We start from the raw sequence: 23,872 nt of genomic DNA, 5'->3' as shown, positions 1-23,872 counted from the left end.
AATGAGTTGCATCAGCCACACATGGTAAGCATTTATCCACGGCTACCTCCATATTTAAGGGTTAGTTAAGTTCAATATCCCCACTGGACAAGCCCATCCTATAATATCCCCCCCCCCCCCCACCCCACCCCTGTGCGAGAGAGTGAGTAATACCCTCTTCAACCATGTCCTACTAGGCCTGAAGCGACGGCTGAACATTTTCAGATAGCAAGGAGGAGAGCATCAATTTGCCAAGCTTGTGTTGCCAATTTCAACTTGGGATGCATTTGCACTGCAGGTCTTATGACACAAATTATATCTGATAATATAACTGCACCGAAAAAAATTCAGATAAACAACTACATGTTCGCTTATTTCTGCATTCTATAACACTCTGAGGCACGAATGGATGAAAATTGCATCAAAACTAAAGAAAAAGAAGGCAATATAAACTATATTTAGCAGCTATATGAAACATATAATATATACTAAACATATAATATTAAGACCGGTTTTGTTTACTTAGTAGTATGATATTTTTCAGGATAAAATACACAACAGATCCTACTAAAGGTGCTCATTTATATCAATTCTAAGATACAATGCTCTCTGTAGTCAATTTGGCTTTTTTTGTATTAACACCAAAAAATTGAAACCTCATAATTAGTGTTTTTTTTAACATTAAAAAACATATAGAAATATTTGCAAAATTTGGAGATACATACTGTATTTTTCTCTTCTATAACTACAAATTTTGATAAACACTTGGACACATTTTTCACACAATGAGATGTATTTTTTTTCTTTTTTTAATGAATGCATTTTAAAAACAACTTTTAGTAATCAAATACAAAAATTTGGAGATACAGTACATGGTTTGTGACACCCCAACCAACTCTTTGTTTTTATTGCCCAAAAACCATTGGGGGATAAATACCTGAAAAAATGAAAAGAAATTCCGGTATGTTTTGTTAGTTAATTTTCTTTTATGCAAAAAAGATACAGTATATGAAAATATTTTTTCTACAAAAAAAACAGCAACATGCTTTTCAGAGTTATTTTTGTTTTAAAGTATAAACCATCAATTTTGTATTTTTGTTTTTAAGTATAAACCATCAATTTTGACAAAAAGATTTTTTCCCCTTAAATTTTTTTTTTTTTTTAAACAAGCACAATTTGGTGCATGGCTTTTATAATACTACTAATAATTATAATAATAATAAATATAATAATACTATTATTATTTTAAAAGAAATGCTTTTGTGATCTTAATGTGTGCCAAAAATAACATATGGATCTAAATAAAATTATAAAAAGAATTAGGGATGTGCTTTTCTGAATTCATGTTCAGCAAAAACCTCAAAATAATAATAATTGTAATTTGTAGTTACATGCTTTTCATTTGAGTAATTTCTAAGCTGCATAATAATGGAGGAAAATAATTGCAATTAAGTGATTTAAAATGTAGTGTAAATGTAGTTTCTTTCAATTAGTGAGCAAATTTAAACCGTCCAAAACCAGTCAATAAAAACACGATAGGCATTCTTATGCGCTTACTGTTCGAGTGCTCTGGCCACATCAAGAAATCCTGCTGCAGAGGTGTTGTTGCGATCCCATGTCACACTCCTGCAGTGAGCATGCACATGATGAACACCAAATCATCCACATTTTTTTCCACCCCGTCAAACAGCTGCCTGCGACCACATCCCTTTCCCCCCCCTTTAATGGACTCCACATCGTTACCGCAGCGTGGTGTTGATCTGCAGGGCTTTGCTCAGCATCTTGGCGCCGATGTCGTCCATGTTGTTGCCGCTCAGGTCCACTTTCCGAAGGCAGGTGTTGCTCCCCAGGGCGTTGACCAGCACCGTACCCCGGGAACGGAGGCGTGAGTCGGGCAGCGACAGGGTCTGCAGTGCCTGAAGAGGAATCGGGAACGTGTTTCAGTGTGATTTGATATACTTACTATATGTATGAATTATTGACTAGACGTGTGTGTATAGTGATATAGAGATGGTGGAACACACGGCAAACAGGGAGAAAGCAATAATTCATGTTACAGACAAACGTGACGTTAGCAGGATTTTTTCTCTCTCTCAGTATCTCCACCAAGGATGTTAGATGTCCACCCAATTTCATGTCAGTAGGTGTTTATAATCTTAATGCTCAAATTCAGGCATATTCTGAATGAAGGCGTACAGTACTATCTGCTGAATATCATATTAGTCCTTATAAAATCACAATTAGTGTCCATTTGGCCATCCTCACTCACACATTCCTCCTCTTGTATGAGCTGCACCAACTTCTGCAGGACTTCATCCAGAACCCTGCGGATGTAAAGACGTGAAGACCGAATGAGGCAAGGCTAATTATTGCAATTTTGCTGCAGCTGCATCGCGAGTCAGAAGCCGGTGGCATATGAAAAGTGAAGTAGAGTCAACAGAGCTGTTAATTCCAGCTGGCACATGCTGCGCTCACAGTATTTTATTTTTTGCAAGCATACGCACGACCCGAGACGCAAATAACCACATTAAAGGCGCGACGCGGATCACCTGTTTTTGATGTTGAAGTTCTTGCCGAGATGAAGGTGCTTTAGTGAGGGGTGTCTGGCGAGGGCGGGCAGCACCGTGAGCAAGTCTGCATCCAAACCTGTCGACACGAGAACAGATCAAAAGTCGCTCGGGGGCAAACTAGACAAAAACAGGCAAGGCCAGAGGGAGGGTAGGTGGAGGGAGCGGTGGATATGTCACCCCGTGTCACCATACCATTGTCTGAGATGTCCAGAGTGGCGATGGAAGAGACTCTGGGAAAGAGCTCCTGGAGGACGACGGCTCCTGCACATCGAAGCTGTGGAGGGTTGGAGAAAAAGGGACACAAGCACATGAATGTAGAAGAGTCGTTCATTGTTTTCTGGTTCTCTGTTGGAGTAATCCCTTATTCAAAGTCGGAGTTCCAGACACACCTCGCAATATGCCATATATTTATTTTCACATCTTTTATGCTTAAGTATAATACCAATACAATACACTTGTGAGATTCAGGTATTATTTTTGTCTGCATACTCACCTCACAGCCACTGATGTCCAAATGAAGGTCGTTGATGTGAGGGTTGGAGGTTAAGCCCATGAGGAGAGCTCTGTGGAGCCAGGAAGAAGAACCTGAATATATCCCTGGACATGAAATTGGTACTGGCATGCAAATCATTGTGTGCCTGGAGTGCCTTCCCACCAATTACAGTAAGTGTGAAATTAAACAACCAAGTAAATCTTACTACTGCACATGTCTGAAAATGTGTCTGGAAGTGAGCTCTGGATTTTACAGAATTGTGATGTTCCAGTGTGGCTACACAATGAGTTTCTCTACCCATGATTTGAAGCTAGGCTAGTTGAAGATCCAGCATTTACAAGGAGTCACTGGCATGGTGATGAAGTGCTACTTCAAGAAGTGGAAATACAATTGATGCTTTCACTGTTTTCATTGAGCTATGCCCGCTGGTTGTCATGGTAACAACAGCCATACTCATGAAAAAAATTGATGTTAGGTTCATTAAAGAGTAAATCAGGGGGTTTCCAAAATCCAACTTAGGGGCCATTTGCAACCTGCTGTACGTTTTATATTGGGCTGCTGCATAAGGAATTGTAATAATAAAATAAAACATGGCAGGTATCAAACGTTTATGAGATAAATTTTACATGACACTAATATGAATAACTTTATGATAGATCAAATATTACACTGAGCTGAGATTGAATGATTTTAAATATGTCTAACTTCTTAGCATTTTTTTTTAAGAGTCAACACACATCATACTAAATTGGTTTTCACATTTGATAAACACAAGGTTGAGTTTGGTCGTCCATGCTCTAAACAGTCCATAAGTGTGAATGTGATTGTGGAATGTTTGTTTTTCTAAATATGCCTTGCGATCGGTGGGTGGCCAGTCCGAAGTGAAAACCGCCTTTCACCCAAAGTCAGTTGGGATCAAGTCCAGCTCACTGTGCCACCAATCAGGCACGTATTATAGAAAATTGAGGAATACCTGAGGACGTCAGGTGGCAGTTTCATGGCGGCGAGGCTGACGTGGGTGAGGCTGAAGGCGGAGCTGAAGAACTGACGGAACAACGGCAGCGTATCCTTCCCTTTCCTGTCAGATTAAAAAAAGAACAGTAAGAGTACAGATAAGTAAAGAGGAAGCCAAATGGATGAGATGAGAGTGGCCACACAGACAAAGTGGATGCTGTTGACATGCTGAGCGCAGAGTACAGACATTGCACGCAGAGGCAGCCAATGAGTGGGGGTCAAATGACGGATGGCCCCCACTTAAATATTCATACACAACAAGAGCTCTCAAACTGCACCCATGCAGAGCAAATACACAGTTGCAGTGAGATTCTCAAAAATATATATATGCAGTGTTGCCTTGATTCAGAGTTGAATTCATTCCATGACCAAGATCGTGACTCAGTTTACATGTTCTGTATATCAAATCGCTTTTCCCCTATTAAAATGAAATACACTGACATTAATCTGTGTCAGCCCTCCCCAAAAAAGATTTTTTGTCTTCAGACCATTAACTAAAACTATATTTGGCTGTCACAATTTTTAATGATTGCTGACTTAAAATATTTTAAAACTGAGTACTGTATATTAGTTACTGCTATCTAGCAGTATTCACAGAACACAGCACTGAACGTAAAGTTTTTTTCTATACATTTGATGCTTGCCAATTTTTGTGTGTTTGAATACATTAACAACTTGTTTAAAAAGTGTTCAACAAGTTTAAATGCGGGAGGCGTAAAGCTATTTTAAATTTTTTGTATGGTTGCTTTAAAAGGCAGATTTTCACCTAATGCGGAAGGGTCTGGATTGGAATATATCCCCCGCGGCAAACAGGGCTTTACTGTAATTAAATTCAGTTTTATAAAAAATAAAATCAAAGTAGAGATGCAGGACAATGGCAGAATGAGAGGATATCGATAAGGGAGGACGGATGGAGCGTTAGGGAGAGTTTCAAAGGATATTGTTAAGCGTTTCAGCCCTTTTGTGCTCAGGCAGTGCTCAGAGATAGGACTAACCTGTGAGAGAAGGAATTTTTTGAAAGATTCAGAAAGGAGAGATCAGCGCAACAGCCCCTCAGAAGAGCCCCAAATAGCTGCGAGAGACACGGTGGAAACGGTTAAATTGGAGTGGACGATGGGCACATTTCTTTGTTAAAGCCTTACTGAGTCCACAGAGCAATCTGTGCCCGACAGATCCAAATGCACCAGGCAGTTGGGCTGAGACAAGAAGAGATACAAGCTCTGTAAACACAGAAAGAAGAAACGTCAGTGGATTCAAACAAAAAGTGGCTACATTCAACAAATGTACTGCGCTTCCTGACCGAGGAGTCGTCCCCAGACAGGATGCCGGGGTTCTTGCTCAGGTCCAGGTGCAGAAGCGAGTTGGAGTACTCATCACTGGAGTTTAGCGCCATAGAAAGTGACACCACCCCTAAATGGTTAAACAAGCGTGAATGAGAAAAAGTGGATTGGTAGGATGTAATTTGAATTTTAGAACTGCCCTCTAATCAAAAATTGTGGGGCATCAACCAGGAAAACTACAGTTCTCATCTTTTGTTTTGCTTTTTGCGAACCTTTGGAGGTGAGCGAGGTCTTGGAGAGGTTGAGGAGACGGAGACCCTTGCTGAGATGGCACATCTGCTGGATCAGGTTGGCCATGCCTGCAAACAGGGAGTTAAATAAATGTAAATAATACAGTACTTCCTTGACACCAATTCCGATTTAAACAGTGATTTGGAAAAAACTTATCACATCTTTTGGCATTTTTAGAAAGAGCACAAAAATGGTGAATATTTTTAGCAAATATCTGGGAAGAGATTCCACAAAAATAAATAAATAAAAACCCAGGTGAATTTTATTTTATTTTTATAGGTCAGTGGTCTGCAACCTGCAGCCCTGGAGCCATATGTGGCTGTGTATCTCTTAAAAAAAAATTGTAGAAATTAATGTTTGTTACTTAGTTTTTGTTTTTTTGAACATATTTTTAAAAAATTGGGATAAAATATGTTTTAAATTAACTAATGAATTAGATTGAAAAAAAATTTAATACAAAAAAATGTCAGAGTCAAATTTTTATTTCAAAAATAAGAGACGAAAAGTAGATAAAAAAAGGTTTTAAAAATTACCTTAAAATGTCCAAAAAGTTAGAACAAAAGCAAAAAATTACCATAAAATGTTCATGAAATTGCCAAATATGTCAGACAATTGAATAAAAAAAGGCAGAGAAACAAAGTTAGCAAAAATAGAAGAAGAAATCCTGAAAATTACCATAAAAAAATCCACAAAAATGCCAAAATAGAAAATGTATTTCAGAAAAGGTATGACATTTTCATGCTCAAATGTTTTACGGCTCTAGACTGATTTTTTGGGGTAATTTATTTGGCCTAAAATGGCTCTTTTGACAGGAACGGTTTCTGACCCGTGAAATAGGTGAATTTGTGAATAGTGAACCATGAAAATGTGAGTCATTTCTGAACATTGTGGCTTGTAGCGTTGCCTCCTGTTTATGCAGTCGCTCTCACATTAGCACTCACAGTCACAGTCACACGCTGGTGGCTGAGGCATCCATGCGTGGTGGCAGTCAAATCATCATGAGCAATTAGCGCTTAAGAATCTCTCTAACGGACACTTAGACACGGTCCCTAGAGCTTCCAGAGATGCATCACCCCCTTAAAATTAAGTTCCAGTGAAGAGGCCCTGATGCTTGTCAAACATTTGATTCTTGATAGACATCGGTTAAAAATGGATGAATGGTGAAACTGAGACAGTGTGGTTGGTTATGCTTAAAGCGAAATATTCGCTTACATGCGCATGTGATCACTCTACCTTGGTTGTCCAGAGAGTTGTGGGCCAGGTTGAGTGAGTGGATGACAGCGGCGGGGTTTTCGGAGAGAGCGGCTGACATCTTCTGTGGGAAATCTCTGCAGCACAGCGTATTGATCCAAATGATAACACATCATATGTCAAATATCTATCCATGTAGAGGATTGCGCTCTTAACATTATTGTCTATTGTAATACTCAATAAGTCAGTCAAGCAAATCCAACTAACTAAACGAATAGTTAATGATCCATATTCCACACCATGCATCAAACATCTTTGGTCCTTCTATCTGTCTATCTATCTATGCCTTAACTCAGAGGTCCCCAACCCTGGTCCTCGGGGACCTGTACCCAGCCTGTTTTCCATGCCTCCCACAGCCAACACAGGTGATTCATATCATCAGCTAATCAGCAATCTCTGGAGAAGGCTGATAACGATCTCCACCCTTGTTGGCTGTGGGAGACATTGAAAACAGGCTGGATACCGGTCCCTGAGGATCAGGGTTGAGGACCACTGCCTTAACATACACATTTGAACATTTTTCACAAGTTCTTTCTGCTTAACATTTGAGGCTCAATCCGAGACCACTTTAAGAAGTTTCCACTTGAGCTGAACCCTCTTTCGCAGGTCAGCTGTAAAATTGATGTTAGCGCCCCTCTGGTTAGAATAAAAAATATATATTTTTAGCTTACGATTTCAACCCAGCATTCTCCAGCGTGATCTCCTCCAGGCTGGATGATTTGCTGACTGTGTGCAGGACCTGCTCAGTCACCTCTGAGCCCTGGACACAATTAAGCATATGAGCATGTAAGCTCCCCCGCTAAACAACAAAACAATGCAGCCACGGATTAATTTTCACTTGCCAAGCGCAGGTCTTTGCAATACAGCTTAGTGAACCACGTGTTGTATGCCACCGATGCTACAATCACCGCCAGGTCCCTGGGGGATGGTGCGCCCATCAGGTATTTAAAAAAATAATAATTAAAATACTGTATGTGTGTGTTTTTCCATCCTCACCTGCTCTCAAGGTGGCTAAAGTCCAGCAGGTTAAACTCACGGTTGTCCTGGGAATGGTAGATGGTGTCCACGTCCTAGAGGACAGGGATGACATTTCCCACAGGTTGGAGTAAGTCACACATGTGTACAGTAAGGCATAAATCAACTCATACAATATTGCTCAGTAACAACATATATTTTTGCACATTAGACTCTTAGCACATAATATTTCAAATAGTTTATTATTGTATGTATTTATCTCTAAACATATTGAAGGATATAGTGGCTATTGGGAAATGTTTTTCACTATTTCAGTTGGCTAAAAATACACACTTTTCGGCATGAGTTGCCCCTCCCGGACTATTTAAGAACTTGAACGACTTTGTTCACATAAGTGGTTGTATGTGACGCGCAGATAGCAAGAGAGCTATGCCTACACTCTGAAAATTAATCTTCCCTTTGGATCGTTTGTTGTTGCGTGGCCACTTTAGAGTGCTTCGTTGTTGGCTGCGAGTGTGTGAACATCACAAAGAGAAAAGCTAAAGAGTGAGAAAAGGGGAAAAAAGCGTGTGGAGCAGGGATTCATGCTGGCATTGCTGCTTTAGAGTGCCTCGTTGTCAGCTGTGAGTGTGCGCACATCCCAGAGAGAAAAACTAAATTAGGTGCACATTGTCTAGAAAATGCAAACGGGCAAGTCTAAGCCAAGTTCAGTCTTTTCTAAGTTTTAACCAAGAAAATCCAAAGTTCTACAATTGAAGTCATGTGACTCGACTCCCCCCACCTCTGACATTACTCACCCGCCTGTTGGCATGGTGAAACATTTCAAAGCACTTACTTACCCACTGCACTTCCTCCTTGCAGCTGATGCCATTATAGTCGCACAGAGCGGCGTAGGTCTCTGAAAAGCCTCCTGAGGGCGGCAACAGAAGTCAGCAAGTTTTTCTTTCTTTCTTTTTTGGAGAAAATAAACATCTGGGAGACTAAATGTATGAAAGATGACTTCCTCTTGTGTTGGGTGACCATAATTTGGATATCAAAAAATGAGAGCATGGGTGGTTCGAAGTACTGTATGTGTGTGTTGCTATTTTTTTTTTTAGATGTCTATACATCTATATTCACCGGAAATCTCAAGATCTAAAGTATACCACATTATATGGAAAGGAACGCTCATGATCCATATCTATCTATCTATCTATCTATCTATCTATCTATCTATCTATCTATCTATCTATTTTCCTACTGGCCAATAAAACAAATGTGGGAGTTAAGAAGGAGGCAGCATGTACAGTATATACAATACGTTGACTTCTTTTTCAAGTTATTTGATGTTCATCATAACTAAAATCTTTGTGCGTGTATGCTATTTTTCTTACCGCACGCCCGCTGGGTTTCCACCGACGTCTCCGAGCTAGGCGAATACTTCCTGCTGCCATCGGAAAGATCGCTGTCAGAGTGACAGATGGATGGGCTGCAGCAGTCACGCAAACACAAAAGGAGTAAAGATGGAGATCTCAGGGGCGTTAGGATTATTATTATGTCTTCCAGTTGAGAGCTGGTGAGTCTTACGCAAACACTGAGTTGTTGAATATCCGTGAGAGTGCATAATTGATGTGGCTGACCACATGGTTGAGGTGGTCACGTGACTCGAACCTGAGGCAGCAGGTGGACTTGTCGGTGTCGATAATGACCTGCGCAGGAAACTTTTTTAGACTTGGTTATGTACACTAAAAAAGTAATGAAAGAACTGCATTAAACACTCTGCTTTTATTTATTCTGATATCCGACAGAATAAATTTCTGATAACTGACTAATCAGCCAATTAAAAGAAAGAAAAAAAACAAATCTGCAAAATTTGGCAAAAAAATTTGCATTTTTTTCAGAATTTTAAAAGAGCTAATGTAACAATTAAAACAGCCGGCCACTTAATCAGTCGCGCCCTGGTACACAGATAACATGACCATTTAATCAATGAGCGAAAAGCGATATTTTGCTATATTTGGTCTCAAAACACTAACTCTAGATGGAACTTCTGGGAACTATTAAGAAACTGCAACACTGCAGACTACAACAATAAAACAGTGTTTATAATTAGAAAAGCAGAATTTTTGATCAGCTAATATTCAATCTACTATATAACCTTGTGTCGAAACTCACCTGGTGATCCGGGTGTGAATTCAAAGCTCGGATCTCCAAGAAGTTAAACGTGGATTCAATCTGTCATCGAACATTCAGTTAGAGAAGATTCCTAATTTGGGTGGAAATGTATATCGCTGTACCTTGGCGGGAATCTTGGGCGCCAGGAAGTAAAGACGCCACATCGCCAGCACCTGAGTAGAGACAAAACATATCGATGCGTTGTTGTGGAAAAGTTTGCTGCTGAATCACACCACCCAGCAGAAAACAGTCTAGAGAGTTTTAATGGTTATGATAGGACGGAAACGTTCTGCACAATATACAAGACAGTGAGGATGAGTCTCCTATCTTGCTTTCTGTCCATGCTCGCATATTGATCCCACTAAAAGCCCCTCTGTGTTGGGGAGATGACTTCATAGATTCAGGCAAGGGGAAAAAAATGTTCAACTCACATTCTCACAAAAGATATATCATTGGTGATATGTCTAGCAAGAGCAAATGTCAAAGTGGCTCATATATCTGCACAAAGAGGCCTTGGGCTCGACAAGCCACCACAACCTACCTACCACATTTACATTAGCGCTTTGGGGAAACACATTATTTCTTCAGTATTTGAGTTGTAACATGTTTTGGGCAAGGTTAGTTCAACTCCAGCAACTAAAAAATCTCAAGACATAAAACTTACAATACAGTGGTGCCTTGAGATACGAGTTTGATTCATTCTGTACACATACTTATCTCAAATCATACCATTGAAATTAATAACCGTTCCGGCCACTCAAATAAATTGAACAAAAACGTGTGTCATGTGTTTTTAATAAGAGTAATAGCAAACTATAAAATTGTACTTTATATAAAAACCCAGACTTTAATAAAAGCTGTTGAATACGCCAAAACTGACTTTAAAGTGAATGACAGAAGCCGCTTCCATTGGTAAGAAAGCTAATTGTCTGTGTTCACATCTACGATGGCGCAAACAGTCATTCAACTGCGCTTGACTGCGTAAATACCAAAACAAAAAACTCGACCGTGACTAACTAAGCCACGTTTTGTCACAAATGAATAATAAATGAATAAATATGGTGGCCCTAAAACGTCAAAAATACGCTACATATCAAAAAATACACTTACAGTATATAGTAGCACATACAGTATACTGGACTTTCGTGCTAACAACCCCAGGCTATGCTAGCAGTCAGATTGACTCTTGACAAACAGAGCTAGCTACCTAATTCGCTTAGCATCCTCTAGTTTGACATAATTCTGACCAGCTACCAACCCTATTTGTGAAGAACACCACATGGAGTATGTAGCCCACATCCATACTCATTGATGAGTGACAACTCAAAAAGTCAGGTCGTGTTTCTCAGAGAGCCAAAGAGGTTACTTTTTGGCAGGTTGATGCTCTCCACCAGCAGCAAAGAGCACTGCCCTCTGCTACTCTTGCTCACATCTTCTGCACCGTCGCCCCCAATCATTTACTTCATACACTCTGAAGGCCCGGCTAAAACACTCCCTCGAGACCAAAGACTCTCCATGTGTTTCCTCCATTACCAATGAAAACCAGGAACTAAAAGCTTTCAAACAAACGCTACTGAACAAAACAACTCTGCAATTTATTATTTAAAAAATCCCAAATAGCTAAATGGCGAAAATGTCAATTTTTTACCAATGCTTATGGGCAGGGCATCGGTGGTAAATTTGTCCATGACTAGCAAACCACAGGAAGTCTGCCAACTTGATTTGAAGCTGCCATTTTAGGGTAATTTTGGCCATTTGTAGGACTGCTATAAAGATTGTCTTACAAATTTTGTTGAATTGCGACCCAATTTCAATATGCCAGTTTTACTTAGCAACACACAGTTTGGTAGGCATGTCTATCATAAGTTGGACCGCAAAAAAAAGGTCTGACAAATCCATGCTTCAAAAGACAAAGGAAGTTTGCCGTTTTGATTTTAAGGCAGTGCAGTGTCATTGTTTGATTGTGGACAGGGCAACTCTATAAAAATGCAAAATTTGACAGTCTTTGATGACTCTATATAAAAAAAAAAATAACTCTGCAAGGTCAGGACTTGACCAAATCTCTTGTGTGTAATGAAGGTGATGAATTCAATACATCATCTTCTTCCACCTCTGTTTACGCAAGACCTTCCCCTCCATCAAGGGCATATTCATGTTTCTCTGCGCTTTGGATAAATTGTTAAAACTGTTCAAAACGTGGAGGCTCTTACATGAATAGCAATGACACTTAGTATGATGCCCTCATGTCAACGTGGGAGCTTGGAACTTGTTTGTGAGAGCCACCACCTGGCGGCTTATGTGGCGTGTGAGGAGTCTGAGGTGGACTGCTTCCAAACATGCACAGGAGAGGGATGCTCGATAGATAGACTGAGTCAATAAAGCCCGATTGTATCACATTACAGTAATGAGTCGGCAGTTGGAGGCATAGTTAAGAGTAAACGGATGTGAAGCGCGCTGACGCAGCAGGAGGGACATCATTACGACCGCAACTACTACAACAGAACTGAACTCTTCCGAAGTCTTCAATCGTCTACAGTCTTTCATGTGCCAGAGCGCAAAGCACGGAACGTAACCTCCAGTGCGTTTTGACTCATCTGACTTCGCACTCCCATCCACCCACTCAATGTTCCTGAGGATTACGAACATGACACTGAAGTGCATTTAAAAATCCCTGAACCAAACTCAGATCGAGCTCTAAAATCTACTGCGCGGGGGCCCAGTAGGGGCGACATAACTCAGGCTTCCCCTTCTAAAGAGAAAGCGGTAAATGAGAGGTGCTATGGAGGGAGATTATTGGAAGGATTTTTTAGACATATCAAAGTGCGTGGAAATCAAAGGCTGCACATGCAAGAAAAAAAAAATCTTTAACTGCCTGCTCTTGCCACACGATGAATCATTAACACATCCACAAAGCAGCAGAAGTTGCCAAAAGCTAGACCCGCTCAGGCCGGGATAAAAGCTCATTGGCCTATCGGGGTTTTGCAGGCAGGGCAACTGGGGCTACTGTAGGTTTTAAGTCATAAAACCAAAAGTGATTGAACGTTGTATAAATCTTGATCTAAATCCTTCTCATGAGTCACGGTTGCAGTTGATGCAAAGCCACTGGCTTCATCCTTTTCATCAATTCCAAGTTCATAGCGGGCGAGCTGATTGCGCCAGATTGAATCTAGATAAACTGGCAATACTTTACTCCAGCAAACAAAAAAAGAGATCTTGCATCTCTGTCCCATATTCTCAGATGAAAGTGCCCTGGACTCAAACGCCATGGACTGCTCAGACCCCCTACTGCCTCCACAGTGGCATCCAAGGAACCCACCCTCCTACCCTAGTCTTTTTTTTCGTGTGGTTAACAAAATCCCCTTTTCAACAAGCTGCACAGTTTGGTACAATTGGAGATGCCATTGAAAAATAGTTGGGAAAGCTATCAAAAGTAGTAGTCGGATACCACTTTTTGGTACTCTCCCTTTGGGCTGGAGGGTAACGTCTCAGTCTAGTGGTTGTACGACAGAGGATCCTCTCTACTCGCTAATGATGCGTATGACAGAAAGTTTTTCTAGCACAATGGCTCCCAAGATTCAGCTGCTCGTCACTTGTTGGTCAAGCAAATCATTTATTGTCACATTTGGGGATACACGAAATGACCAAAAGTGAACAAACATGCTAACGTTAGCTTGTAACCTTTAGCTCAAGACATTCCATTTGGCTAAAGAGGCCTGCTTTCTTTATGACCCTTCAGTCCTCCAGAATAAAAAAAAAATCACAAGTAGATGAGTTTGCGATTGGTGCATACATCAGACCATCGTATCTTGCCATGTTGACGTTCATTAGCATAGTCTCGTTTGGAAGGACACATTCCATGTGGTGTAAATTGACGTGGAAAACTGGGCACTATACAAACCGACTCGTCACACTACTACTACTACTACTACTACTACTACTACTACTACTACTACTACTACTACTACTACTACTACTACTAATAATAATAATTAATACAGTACTAACGAAGCCTTCAAGCTTACCAGTATCCGGTCCTCTGTTTTACCACTCTTGGTGTCGAGCTTAATACCGCAAATGAACTTGATGGTTGATTTTTCGATGACCTTCCTGATGCTGTCTGTGGATGAAAGAGACAAGAAGATGACACTTAGTGAAGTATTTTCTAATTTACATAATCAATGAGTTTCCCATGACATGACAGACATTTGAGCACATACTTGTTGCTAGTTATATATTCACTTTGTGTTTCAACATGCTAGCCTGAATAACACAAAATACATACAGTGGCAGTAGGAAATTCAAATATACCAGTAGACAACAAATTATTTGGTAAATTGTGACATCCACGGAAGCAGCATTTTCGCACCGTAGGCAAGCACATGTTCTGGTAATAGAGATGAGCCATGTAATTATTATTACAGCTGATGAGGGTACATGCCCAATAAATCAGGAAAACTGATTTCATGACCCATGGGCGCTCCTGGAATATGCAGGTGTATCTAATTAAGTGTCTTGTGTATGCGTCACCTTTGACTGATCGTCAGTCAATCACAGGGCACATACAGTATAGACAAACAATCATCTACACTCACATACTGTATGCAACTAAGGGCAATTGCGAGTATTCAATGAACCTAACTGTCATGTTTTTGAAATGTGGCAGCATGCAAACTGAGCTGAGGTTCAAACTTGAGACCGCTCAACTGTGAGGGCGACGTGTCACTCACCAGTCCACTGCGATGCCCTTCTGGTGAATTACAGACACAAATATTCCGCTGACAGCAACGTCACCCCAGAGACACAAGGGGGTCTTTAGACGACCTTGTGCCAGCCTACAGGCTGCCACCCCCCCTGCCCCCTCACTCCGGAGCAGCCCACCCCCCCCTTTTTTTTTTTACCAGGAAGGTGGAGGTTGATTTGAATGAAGTGATGCTTGATTCAATCATCACAGTGCGACTCCAAGAGCCATTAGGAGTAATTAACACAGCACCAGAACCAACCAGAGTGTTTGTGCTCACTAGGATACAGCAATTGTAAAAATAGCACTAAAATAGCAGAGTATTTGAACACTTTGGCCTTGCTCAGGTATTACTGCTGAAAAGATGCATGGAACATCTGCCTTAGAGCACCCCCTCCCTCCTTTTCACACACTGGATGGCAGAGGAGGAAAAAACTGAAATGACACACTTTAAAGGCTTCTAATCAGATGGCAATCTAATAAATCGCCTACCTATTATCGCAACATCCTTTTACAACACAATTTTCATGCCGTGCACGGGTTTCTTTACAGTAAACCTGCTTGTTAAGTAAACCTCCACGTTTCACTGCATCTGCACATGAATATATAAAAAAAGATGTCACGCGTGTAACAAACTGCGTGCGTTCGAAGGAGAGGAGAAGGGGGCGCGGACGATTCCGACTCGAGCCCGCAGCGAGGCGGAGGAGGACGAGGAGGAGAAGGGCGGGGGATGGTTTGAGAAGCAGAAGCACAAGAAGACCCACCTGTGATGTCCTTGTTCACACTCGCGAAGCCGAAAACGGTGATCTCTTTCGCGGCCATGGCTGCAGGCTGCAGCAGCTGGCCCCACTGCTCCTTTTTTTTTTTTTTTAACTCCTTCTTCTTCTGGATGGGCGCCCTCTTGTTATTCTTCCTCAATCACGGACAATAACAATGGTCGCTTTTGCAGGCATTCCTGCAGCGCGCACGAGCTTCCCGGAAGAAAACCTATGGATTATGGGAGGATGGATGTGTGTGAAAGGAAGGAGGGGAGGAAGAGGAGGGAGGGGTGAGGGGGAGAAGGGAAGAGGGTGGGAGGGCTTACCTGCGGGAGATTTGAGTTAAAGAGTTTGAGGAAAAAAAGAAACACTTTGTCATATGTTAAAGCTGTCTGTATGACCTGACAGTAGAATATTATTAAAATGTTTTTTGGAAAAATTATCCCTGACTGGCCTATAGATTTTATACCATGAATTTTACACCTTGATCAAGAAATTTCACCCAGACACACTCTACACACAGCCTCGGTTTCATTGACCAGATTATTTACCTCCAGTTAGAAACAAAAAGTTAAAAAGAAGGAAGAGGACAGCTCTCCAGACAAAACAAGGGTAACAACAATGTAACAGTCAAAAATAGATCATCCTAGCTATGTAGCAGCTATGGCTAAGAACAACGGTAGCGCGCTTGACATTAGTGAGGGGGTGTGGCTTTGGTCAAGATGGCGGGCGGGAGTGGAAAAATCTGGAAATCTTGCTAGCAGTTTCAAACGGCAAACTTTTGTCTGTTAGGTCACTTCATAACAAAAATTTGGGTGATAAAATTAGCAATTTTTGTGTCGTAATTCAAGCCTGGTAACACTGGGAAGACACCAGATCTACTCGTGAATGTGAGCAAAATTAACTACTATACCATCATTGGGCAGCATGGTAATATGAACTATATGCCACGTTACTTCCGACTTCCGGGTTTTCACCCATCAACTTTGTTTCCGTTTTTGGTTTACAACATGTGGGCCGCATCACAGTACTTGCTCTTCCGCCTTTATGCCCTTCGGTTGCGCGTTCCCGTCAACAAGTGAGGCTGTGAGTGTGTAGTGTCTGTCTCAGTGTCCGAAGCATTTCAGATAGCCGAGACGTCCTCCCTGCCGCAGGGGTGGGGGTGCGAGTGTTGGAACTCGGCCAGCAGTGGCCGGAAACGGCGCTCATGTGTGAAACCTGGAAGTCGGAAGTGCATGTCTGCATCACATTTCTACGTGGCCCTGAAGTGCAAAACGCTGATGTTCTGTGTTTGAAAATCATCTCCAGTCTTTGTTTTCTGAGTACTCAGGCTTCCTCTCTCCTTTCAAAACCATGCAAGTAGGTTAATTGAAGACTTTAGCTCTTGTTTAAATCAATAATTTAATTTAGTTTAGGGGATCTTTCACCCCACATCTCCCTACCCTCTGTTTTCCCGCTTATCTGATGTTCTGCCTCTTTACTGTTTGTCACAGGAAGGAAATGTCTCCACCAAGATGACCATCACTATCTGCTGTGACTGCCTACTGTCATTGCCTTTTGCAGTGTACGAGCACTCCCAAAAATTCAACATGTGAGACTGAAAAGCCAATATATATGTTTTTTATTATCAAATACACATTTTCTATATATTTCTCTTTTTGTTTGTGCAAAAGATCCCAAAGTCTGGACGGAATGAACGTCATCCTCATCTCTTCATTGCTGGGTGAGTAAATTAATGGTTGCAAATTCTTGTCTTTTTTAAATTTAGATTGCCATCTAATGTATTCTGATAAAAATACAAAACATGACATCTCATGATTTTAACTTTAATAGTCCCCCATCATGGATTCAATATCATTAAAATATATGGTTTCTATGAGCTGGCCTAACTATTGGAAGCTGAATGTTTTTAATGGTAGCTACATTTACATTTGTAGCATCACAAAGAATGCATTGTGGATGAATACAACCATGCATTTTGTAGTTTGTTTGGAACCTTGTCTAGTTTTAATTCAGCCTTCAAGCAAGGTATTGCGCAAATAAGTGTGTGTATGTGTGTGTTTGTGTATGTGATAGAGAAAGAGAGAGAGGAAAATACAGCAAGTACATTGCACATTCCTGGCACTCCCATGAGGACAACTAGTCCGCGTAAAAGATTCATTAAGGAGTGAGAGTCTGTCTTGTGTTACATCACATGTGTAAAAAGCTCACAAGGATCACTACAACAGTGTGTGTGTGTGTGTGTTCTTGGTCCAGACTTGTGAAGCCCTGCATAGTAAAGATTGCAAAACATAAACACAATTTTCAGGGCTTTCAGAAAACTTGGAAATAATTGTTTTGTACCACAATGCCATTTAATTTTCAGTTATTTTCCAGTATTTTGTCTGTGTTGGCTCATTGAAATTATACAATATGAACAACATTTTGCTGTATTGTTATTGTATATTGCACAACATTGGTAAAAGTTCAAGCCTCGGTCGTGTGTGTGTATGTGTGTGTAAAATGTGTTTTTTATTTCAGATGTAGCAGCATTTGTACTCCTTGTCGCAGCTTCACAAGGTAACCACAATAACAAATTCCCTCAAAAGTGTCATGAGACAAGGGAAACTGCCAGCAAACAAAACAAATAGAGACACGTGATATATTATATCATCATATCATCAATTATATCAGATATAATTCTGATTAAAATATCACTATATACCAGAAACTGTTAAAATAATATTTCAATATATATATGATAATATTTTAGCATGTCAATGGTGTTTTGCATTGTGAGCATTAAGATGACTTTTGGCAAAGCTGTGTTGTTTTAAATAGACAATGTGTAATTCTCTTTGCTTTATGTTTAATGTGAAAGTGTGAGTGGCAATAATCAGTTGAAGCCTGCTTTCGATTAATTATTAAAGTTTTGCCAAACTGTTGATTATAGTGAGTTGAATTGTTTTGCAAGGCTGGGAATTCATATGGGAATTCATGGGCATTTCTAATCATTTATGGGAACTTCAATTAAAATTGCATGACGCTTTATCACTGGGAACTTCGGCGTGAGAGAGGCACAAATTTAATGCTAATTAAGTTGAATTTCAAGTGAATAGTGAATTCCCCTGTCCCAAGGACAATATTCAGCAGTCATGAATTTTAATGAGCAATGACCTCACTTGGTTAAAGGACTAGTTGCAAATAGACCAAAGTAAAAATGTTTTCGAAAATATATTTCGTTAATGCCCAACCTTGAATATTTCCAAAATTGCCCAGCACAGCCATTCTCCACTCTATTGCACCCCTATTAGACACACATTAACATTAAGTGTGAAGGATCTCTCATCATTTGTCATTAAATCACAATCAAACCTCCAACCCAGACGACTCGAAGGTCAGCGTGACCGTCTGGCCGCCGGGAATGAGGATCTTCCTTGGGGAGTGTGTGTTGCTGCGGTGCACGGTGGCGTCCAACTCCACTTTGGCGTGGCGCTACAGCTGGTTCCGGAATGAAGCTGACGCCCCCCGGATGGGGAAGAACCCCCGGCACCTGCCCTCTGGCAGCAGCTACTCCATCACCGCCGTGATGGGGGAGGACGCCGGCAGGTACTGGTGTCAGGCTGAGTGCTGCTCCGACAGTAACGCTACAGTGGCGCTCCTAAGCAGGCCAGTTACACTGAGTGTGTCAGGTGAGTAAAAAATGTGTTGTTTGGCAATAGTCACAGTGATGTTTTGGTAACCCTTAATTGCATTAGATTAAATGCAATTCTTTACATTTTTGATAGATGTCTTTTTACTAGATGCATGAAAACAGCACAAAAGTCTGAAAGACTTTCCCTAGACTGGCTGCAGCCAGTTCACACTCTTATCCACTTGGAGGCGCCATACAACTATAAACTCCATTCATCTCCATCAACTCCATTCATCCGTTCATCTATTTTGTGTAGTGCTTGTCTTTATCAGGGTGTCACTGGCGGTTCACACACAGAGACAGACATTTTCATTTATGGAGGAAGCACTTCATCACCTATTGATTTGGGGCCCACATTTACAATGTCACTAGCTGCTTTTGTGCTTAGGCCAAAGACGTGTTGAATAGAAACATTTATTTCTCACTTAGTGGATGTCACTATAGAAACCCAACTATTTGTAGACAAGAATAAAAAAAATAAAAAAAAATCACTTTATTTTCTTATTAAGGAGTGATGGCCGATACCAGGCCTTATTTCATGGTATCGGTACTCGCTTTATTGGCCCGATACTTGTATCAGCCTCCCTCTTGTGGCCGTTTTTCGATCAGGAACTAGAAATGAGTATTTAGAGGATTCAAAAATTGCCATTAAGTTCACCAAAGTTAAAAGAAAAATGCTATCACGGGATATGTTGCGGTATTTCTTTATAATTATGTGTAATTGTTACAGCTGGATCATTATTACATTTTTTTATTTTATTTTATGTATCAAAGATAGTGGTGTCAGTATCGTGACTACTCAAGAGTTGCGAAGCACTGCATATGCAGGACAAGGACAGTAGAAAATTTAAGAAAAAAATATGGTACAAGAAAATTATTACTTCAAATAAGCAAAATTATCTGCCAACAGAACAATACAATTTTTACTTAAATTTACCTGTAAGATTTTGAAAAATAAGAAAATAGTATTTTTAGACTATAAAAACAAGTCCCATTGATTTTTTTCAAGCAGTACTATATAGAACTATATATATTTTTTAAATATATACACACTCATTTATGGTTGGCCAATTTAGCTTGAGTGTCAAAGAGGGAGGTAACAGGTTCTGTTTTTAATTGTCTTTGGTATGACCCAGGAAGCCATTGAACCCGCAACTTCCCAATTTGAGGGCGGCTACTTTACCACTAGACCACAAAGTTTGCGGTGCATTTACCGGAGAGAGGAATAATGAGTTCATTAAATATAACAAAAGAGCTATTTTTATACATGGAAAAAAATGGTTACAATAAAGAGCTAAATTGCACTTTTGTCTGATTGTTTTCAGATTTGTATTTTTCCATTTATCTTATTACTAGATTATGCAAAATCTTCAAATAAAATAATCCGATTAATGAAACCCCAGTTCAGGGCTTTTAATGTTGGTTAGTCGTCTTAAAATGTGGGAAATGTTTGTTTTATGCCTCACAGTACTTAAAACTGGCTGTTAACACTCAATGCCAAGACTGCTTTATCAAATAAGATGATTAAGTAATAAGTATCTTAAAATAAGCAGAATGATCTTGTCTGAGAATTTTATTTAAAGTAAAAACAACTTAAATTAACAAATTTAGTTTAAATTTAAGAAATTATATCATCAGTTTTTACCATGGTATCGGTCTGACAAAAGTGGTATCGAACATTTGACTGTCTTTTTGTATTTTGTCTGTATGTGTGTGTGTGTCTCAGAGCTGCCCCCACCTTCCATGACTCTGACCCCCAGCACCAGGCACATGTTCGTAGGTGAGACCTTCACCTTGCACTGCCCTGAGACCCTGACCAACTCCTCTGCTTGGGTCCTGAGGCAAACGTCTACCAGCCACTTAATAAGGACCGCTGACTCCAAGACTGGTGCATGCATGTTATCACCAGACAGTTTAGTCAGCCCAGGCAGATCTAGCACCTGTGTCGTCTCTGTCGCGAGGGGCCACAGTGGGCTATACTGGTGCGAGGGCGCCGAAGGCCGCAGCAACGCGGTCCACATAACCATCAGCTGTGAGTCCTCAGAAGGATGCAAACACAGCATATTGTGATTTTTAAAAAAAATAAAAAATTATGACTTATCTGTGTCCCACAGCTGGTCCGGTCATCATGAGGACCCCTGCCTTCTCGGTACCCCACGGGGGCAGCGTGGTGTTAGCATGTCGCTACCGGAAAGGCAACCACACAAAGACCACCTTCTTCAGGAATGGCGTCGAAACGTCCACCTACAGTTCTCCCGGTCCAGGCACAGAAATAAAACTAACCATAGAGAATGTGAGCGAGGTGCACGAAGGCTTTTACAAGTGTGCGTCACAGGACGGAAAGCTGGAGAGCCCGCAGAGCTGGTTGTCAGTAAGAAGTAAGATCATCCCTGTTGGATTTTCTCTCCTTTCAGTTGCTCAATGGTGTCTTTTCTTTTTGTTCTAGGCAGCTTATTATCTGCGGATGTGTCAGCTGGCTCCACTTCTGGTAAACTCATCAATACATGCCGCTATCTTGATTTGTATGGGATAGAGGTTAATGCTGGCCTTTTCATAAAATGTCTGCATTTTCGCCACTAAAATCCAATTTCTAATTTTAATTCTTTTTTTATTTGTAGAAAAAGCACATAAAGAAGTAATGTTTGTATTTTCTCTTCTGAAATTTTCAAAATTTCTCCTGATACCAGTTTATTCCAGAACGACCCCCCCCCCCCCCCAAGCATTAATTTGCATCAATTTCTAGAGAATGAATATACTGTAGACTACTTCAAATAAATCTTTCTTTATAGGCAAAAATAGGACAAGGACAAGTTCTGTATGTAAACATGATGATTAATTAACATTTTAAATGCGGCAGAGCTGCATGGCTCTGCTGCTAATCATGCAGAGTTGTACAGGTGAGGAGAGGAGACCTCTGCAGAATATTTGGTTCTCGGAAGCTACCGGGCTCATTTTTTGCCGTACGGAAAACAATGTGAAAATGATTCCGCTTATGTTTTTTTTTTTTTTTGGAGCAGAAAGTCAATCCACTCATTTGGTAGTGATAACTGTGCTTTTTGTGAGCTACGTAGCGTGCAGCCATGTTGTTAGTGGAAGCAGTGCACTTTGATTTACAAAAATGCAGACAAATAGACTCAAATGAATTGATAAAATTGACTAAACGTCTAAGTATTGTCTCAAAAGAACGATATAGCAGGTGACTGAATGTATTTAAAAGTGCCACACCCACTAGTATTTTTGAAGTACATCACTACAGCATGCATTAAAACACATATAGTTCTTTTTACAGGCTCCTGGATATGGATCGTTGTTTCATGCATTCTTCTGATCCTCTTCCCACTTGCTATCCTGCTAATTCATCACTTCAGGTTAGTGGCATCCTAAAAGATACGACCATTTATTTTACTATACAGCATTTCCTCGGTTTATGACGGAGTTCAGTTCCTATGGTAACGGATTTGTAAACAAGTCAGAACACGTTGTAGTCTCTGCGGGGTCCAATCACCTTTGAGCAGGGGCACGTACCCCCTCTGCCTCCCCTGCTAGCGTCAGGAATCTCATTGATCCTTTTAACGATTCTTGTGAAGGTACAAGATGCTTTACGCGCGCAGCTGTTGGACAGTTTCTGGCGAGGAAACTCCTGCAGCCGTTCTTCCAGCCACTAAGCAGGATGTGACGGAGGTACAGTGGGATCTGTCCTGGATGGAGATGTCCAACCTGCTGTATCCGGGCAAATAAAGGCTCCCACTCGCCTCTATCGAGGACGTGAAGCTACAGTCCTGCTCACTGTTATTGGCACCCCTTCATTTTTTTGCATGATCTCGACAATATTTTCATAAATAAATGGAAATGTACCAAATGTATATCATCAGGACCTTTTAATTGTGTGTCCAAAGTAATTCAGCAAAGGAAATTGTTTTTCAACTTATATAATATAATTCCAAAGAAGAAATAGAAAACACAGCATGTGCCGCAATAATGGCACCCTTCTTTGATATTTGGTTGCACACCCTTTTCCAGCTTCCAAACTTTTCTTGTAGCCATCTCTAAACGTCTTGCACTTCTCCGCTGCTCCCCCCCCCCCACTCTTCCTTTGCAAATTGTCCAAGTTCTTGAATGTTTGCAGGTTTCTTTTCTCAATGGCACATTTCAGCTCATATCAAAGATTTTCAATCGGATTGAGATCAGGAGTCATTGCTGGCCATTTTAAAACAGTATTTTCTCCTATTCAGCCATTCCTGTTTTCCTTCAGAGAACCTCGACCAGTATTTTTTTTCGTGTGTGGTTGCGTGCATTTGTCAAGGCATCGAAAAAGAGGAGAGATGACAGTATGCCGAGTGATCTCTTCTGTGTGTCCACATAGACAAGGTTATGACCCTGCCTTGTTTTTTCCTCTTATGGTGACCACCGGAGACAGTTTGTTGTAACTTGTTAACATTCGCAGGGATAACTGTAGTTGTCGACCACACAGGGGCGCCGTTTATTAAAAACAGAGCTGTATTTTGAAACTTAAACTTTGATGTGTTGTTACTCTGTTTACGAAATGATCTAATGTTTCTGCCTTTCTGGCGTTTTGACTTTTCATGTGCCTGTGTGTATATTATTCATATGTTGCCATTTGATTGTATTAAAAAACATGAAAATATTCATTCTTGCACCGCTGACATCGCTGTCAGATTTCCAAAACAACCGCTTT

At 40.6% G+C, this 23,872-nt stretch overlaps 2 protein-coding genes across 12 annotated transcripts in view; one reads left to right on the top strand and one right to left on the bottom strand.

Annotated features, from left to right (window-relative positions):
* Window positions 1-16,880, bottom strand: part of LOC144062140 (capping protein, Arp2/3 and myosin-I linker protein 3-like) — a 29,198-nt gene extending 12,318 nt beyond the window's left edge. For 5 of the 7 annotated variants that reach the window (XR_013296344.1, XR_013296347.1, XR_013296348.1 and 2 more), the window contains exons 1-22: window positions 15,510-15,784; window positions 14,030-14,124; window positions 10,130-10,180; window positions 10,008-10,067; window positions 9,420-9,541; window positions 9,227-9,321; window positions 8,693-8,763; window positions 7,875-7,948; window positions 7,721-7,796; window positions 7,550-7,638; window positions 6,861-6,955; window positions 5,609-5,695; window positions 5,357-5,466; window positions 5,199-5,276; window positions 5,052-5,128; window positions 4,016-4,120; window positions 3,043-3,112; window positions 2,742-2,823; window positions 2,529-2,625; window positions 2,249-2,303; window positions 1,723-1,895; window positions 1,537-1,605 (exon numbers count right to left, since the gene is read on the bottom strand). Coding sequence is in view for 2 of the 7 variants with exons in the window: in XM_077583156.1 (XP_077439282.1) it covers window positions 1,537-1,605; window positions 1,723-1,895; window positions 2,249-2,303; window positions 2,529-2,625; window positions 2,742-2,823; window positions 3,043-3,112; window positions 4,016-4,120; window positions 5,052-5,128; window positions 5,199-5,276; window positions 5,357-5,466; window positions 5,609-5,695; window positions 6,861-6,955; window positions 7,550-7,638; window positions 7,721-7,796; window positions 7,875-7,948; window positions 8,693-8,763; window positions 9,227-9,321; window positions 9,420-9,541; window positions 10,008-10,067; window positions 10,130-10,180; window positions 14,030-14,124; window positions 15,510-15,567 (1,889 nt within the window). In the remaining 5 variants the exon portion in view is untranslated. Of the gene's footprint in view, window positions 1-1,536; window positions 1,606-1,722; window positions 1,896-2,248; window positions 2,304-2,528; window positions 2,626-2,741; window positions 2,824-3,042; window positions 3,113-4,015; window positions 4,121-5,051; window positions 5,129-5,198; window positions 5,277-5,356; window positions 5,467-5,608; window positions 5,696-6,860; window positions 6,956-7,549; window positions 7,639-7,720; window positions 7,797-7,874; window positions 7,949-8,692; window positions 8,764-9,226; window positions 9,322-9,419; window positions 9,542-10,007; window positions 10,068-10,129; window positions 10,181-14,029; window positions 14,125-15,509; window positions 15,785-15,829 lie in introns of those variants that run through there. The other 2 variants (XR_013296345.1, XR_013296346.1) reach the window with 2 other exon arrangements.
* LOC144062143 (Fc receptor-like protein 2) lies at window positions 1-23,039 on the top strand. Of its 5 annotated transcripts, none has more exons than XM_077583161.1 (11): window positions 1-24; window positions 3,050-3,212; window positions 16,997-17,094; window positions 17,177-17,226; window positions 18,024-18,062; window positions 18,869-19,174; window positions 20,903-21,208; window positions 21,291-21,554; window positions 21,623-21,664; window positions 22,466-22,544; window positions 22,764-23,039. In XM_077583161.1, the coding sequence occupies exons 2-11, from the start codon at window positions 3,153-3,155 to the stop codon at window positions 22,912-22,914; spliced, it is 1,395 nt and encodes a 464-aa protein (XP_077439287.1). In that variant the 5' UTR covers window positions 1-24; window positions 3,050-3,152; the 3' UTR covers window positions 22,915-23,039. The 5 variants fall into 5 exon arrangements, with proteins under 5 accessions (XP_077439287.1, XP_077439286.1, XP_077439290.1 ...); XM_077583160.1 differs by having other exon boundaries at window positions 22,454-22,544; XM_077583164.1 differs by lacking the exons at window positions 1-24; window positions 3,050-3,212 and adding an exon at window positions 9,346-9,408 and having other exon boundaries at window positions 22,454-22,544.
* Window positions 23,040-23,872: the final 833 nt, after the last annotated feature.

The sequence above is a fragment of the Vanacampus margaritifer genome, chromosome 13 (assembly GCF_051991255.1).
Source record: "Vanacampus margaritifer isolate UIUO_Vmar chromosome 13, RoL_Vmar_1.0, whole genome shotgun sequence".
NCBI lineage: Eukaryota > Metazoa > Chordata > Actinopteri > Syngnathiformes > Syngnathidae > Vanacampus > Vanacampus margaritifer.
The sequence above is the reverse complement of the archived record's forward strand: the minus strand, read 5'-3'. Positions and strand labels throughout refer to the sequence as shown.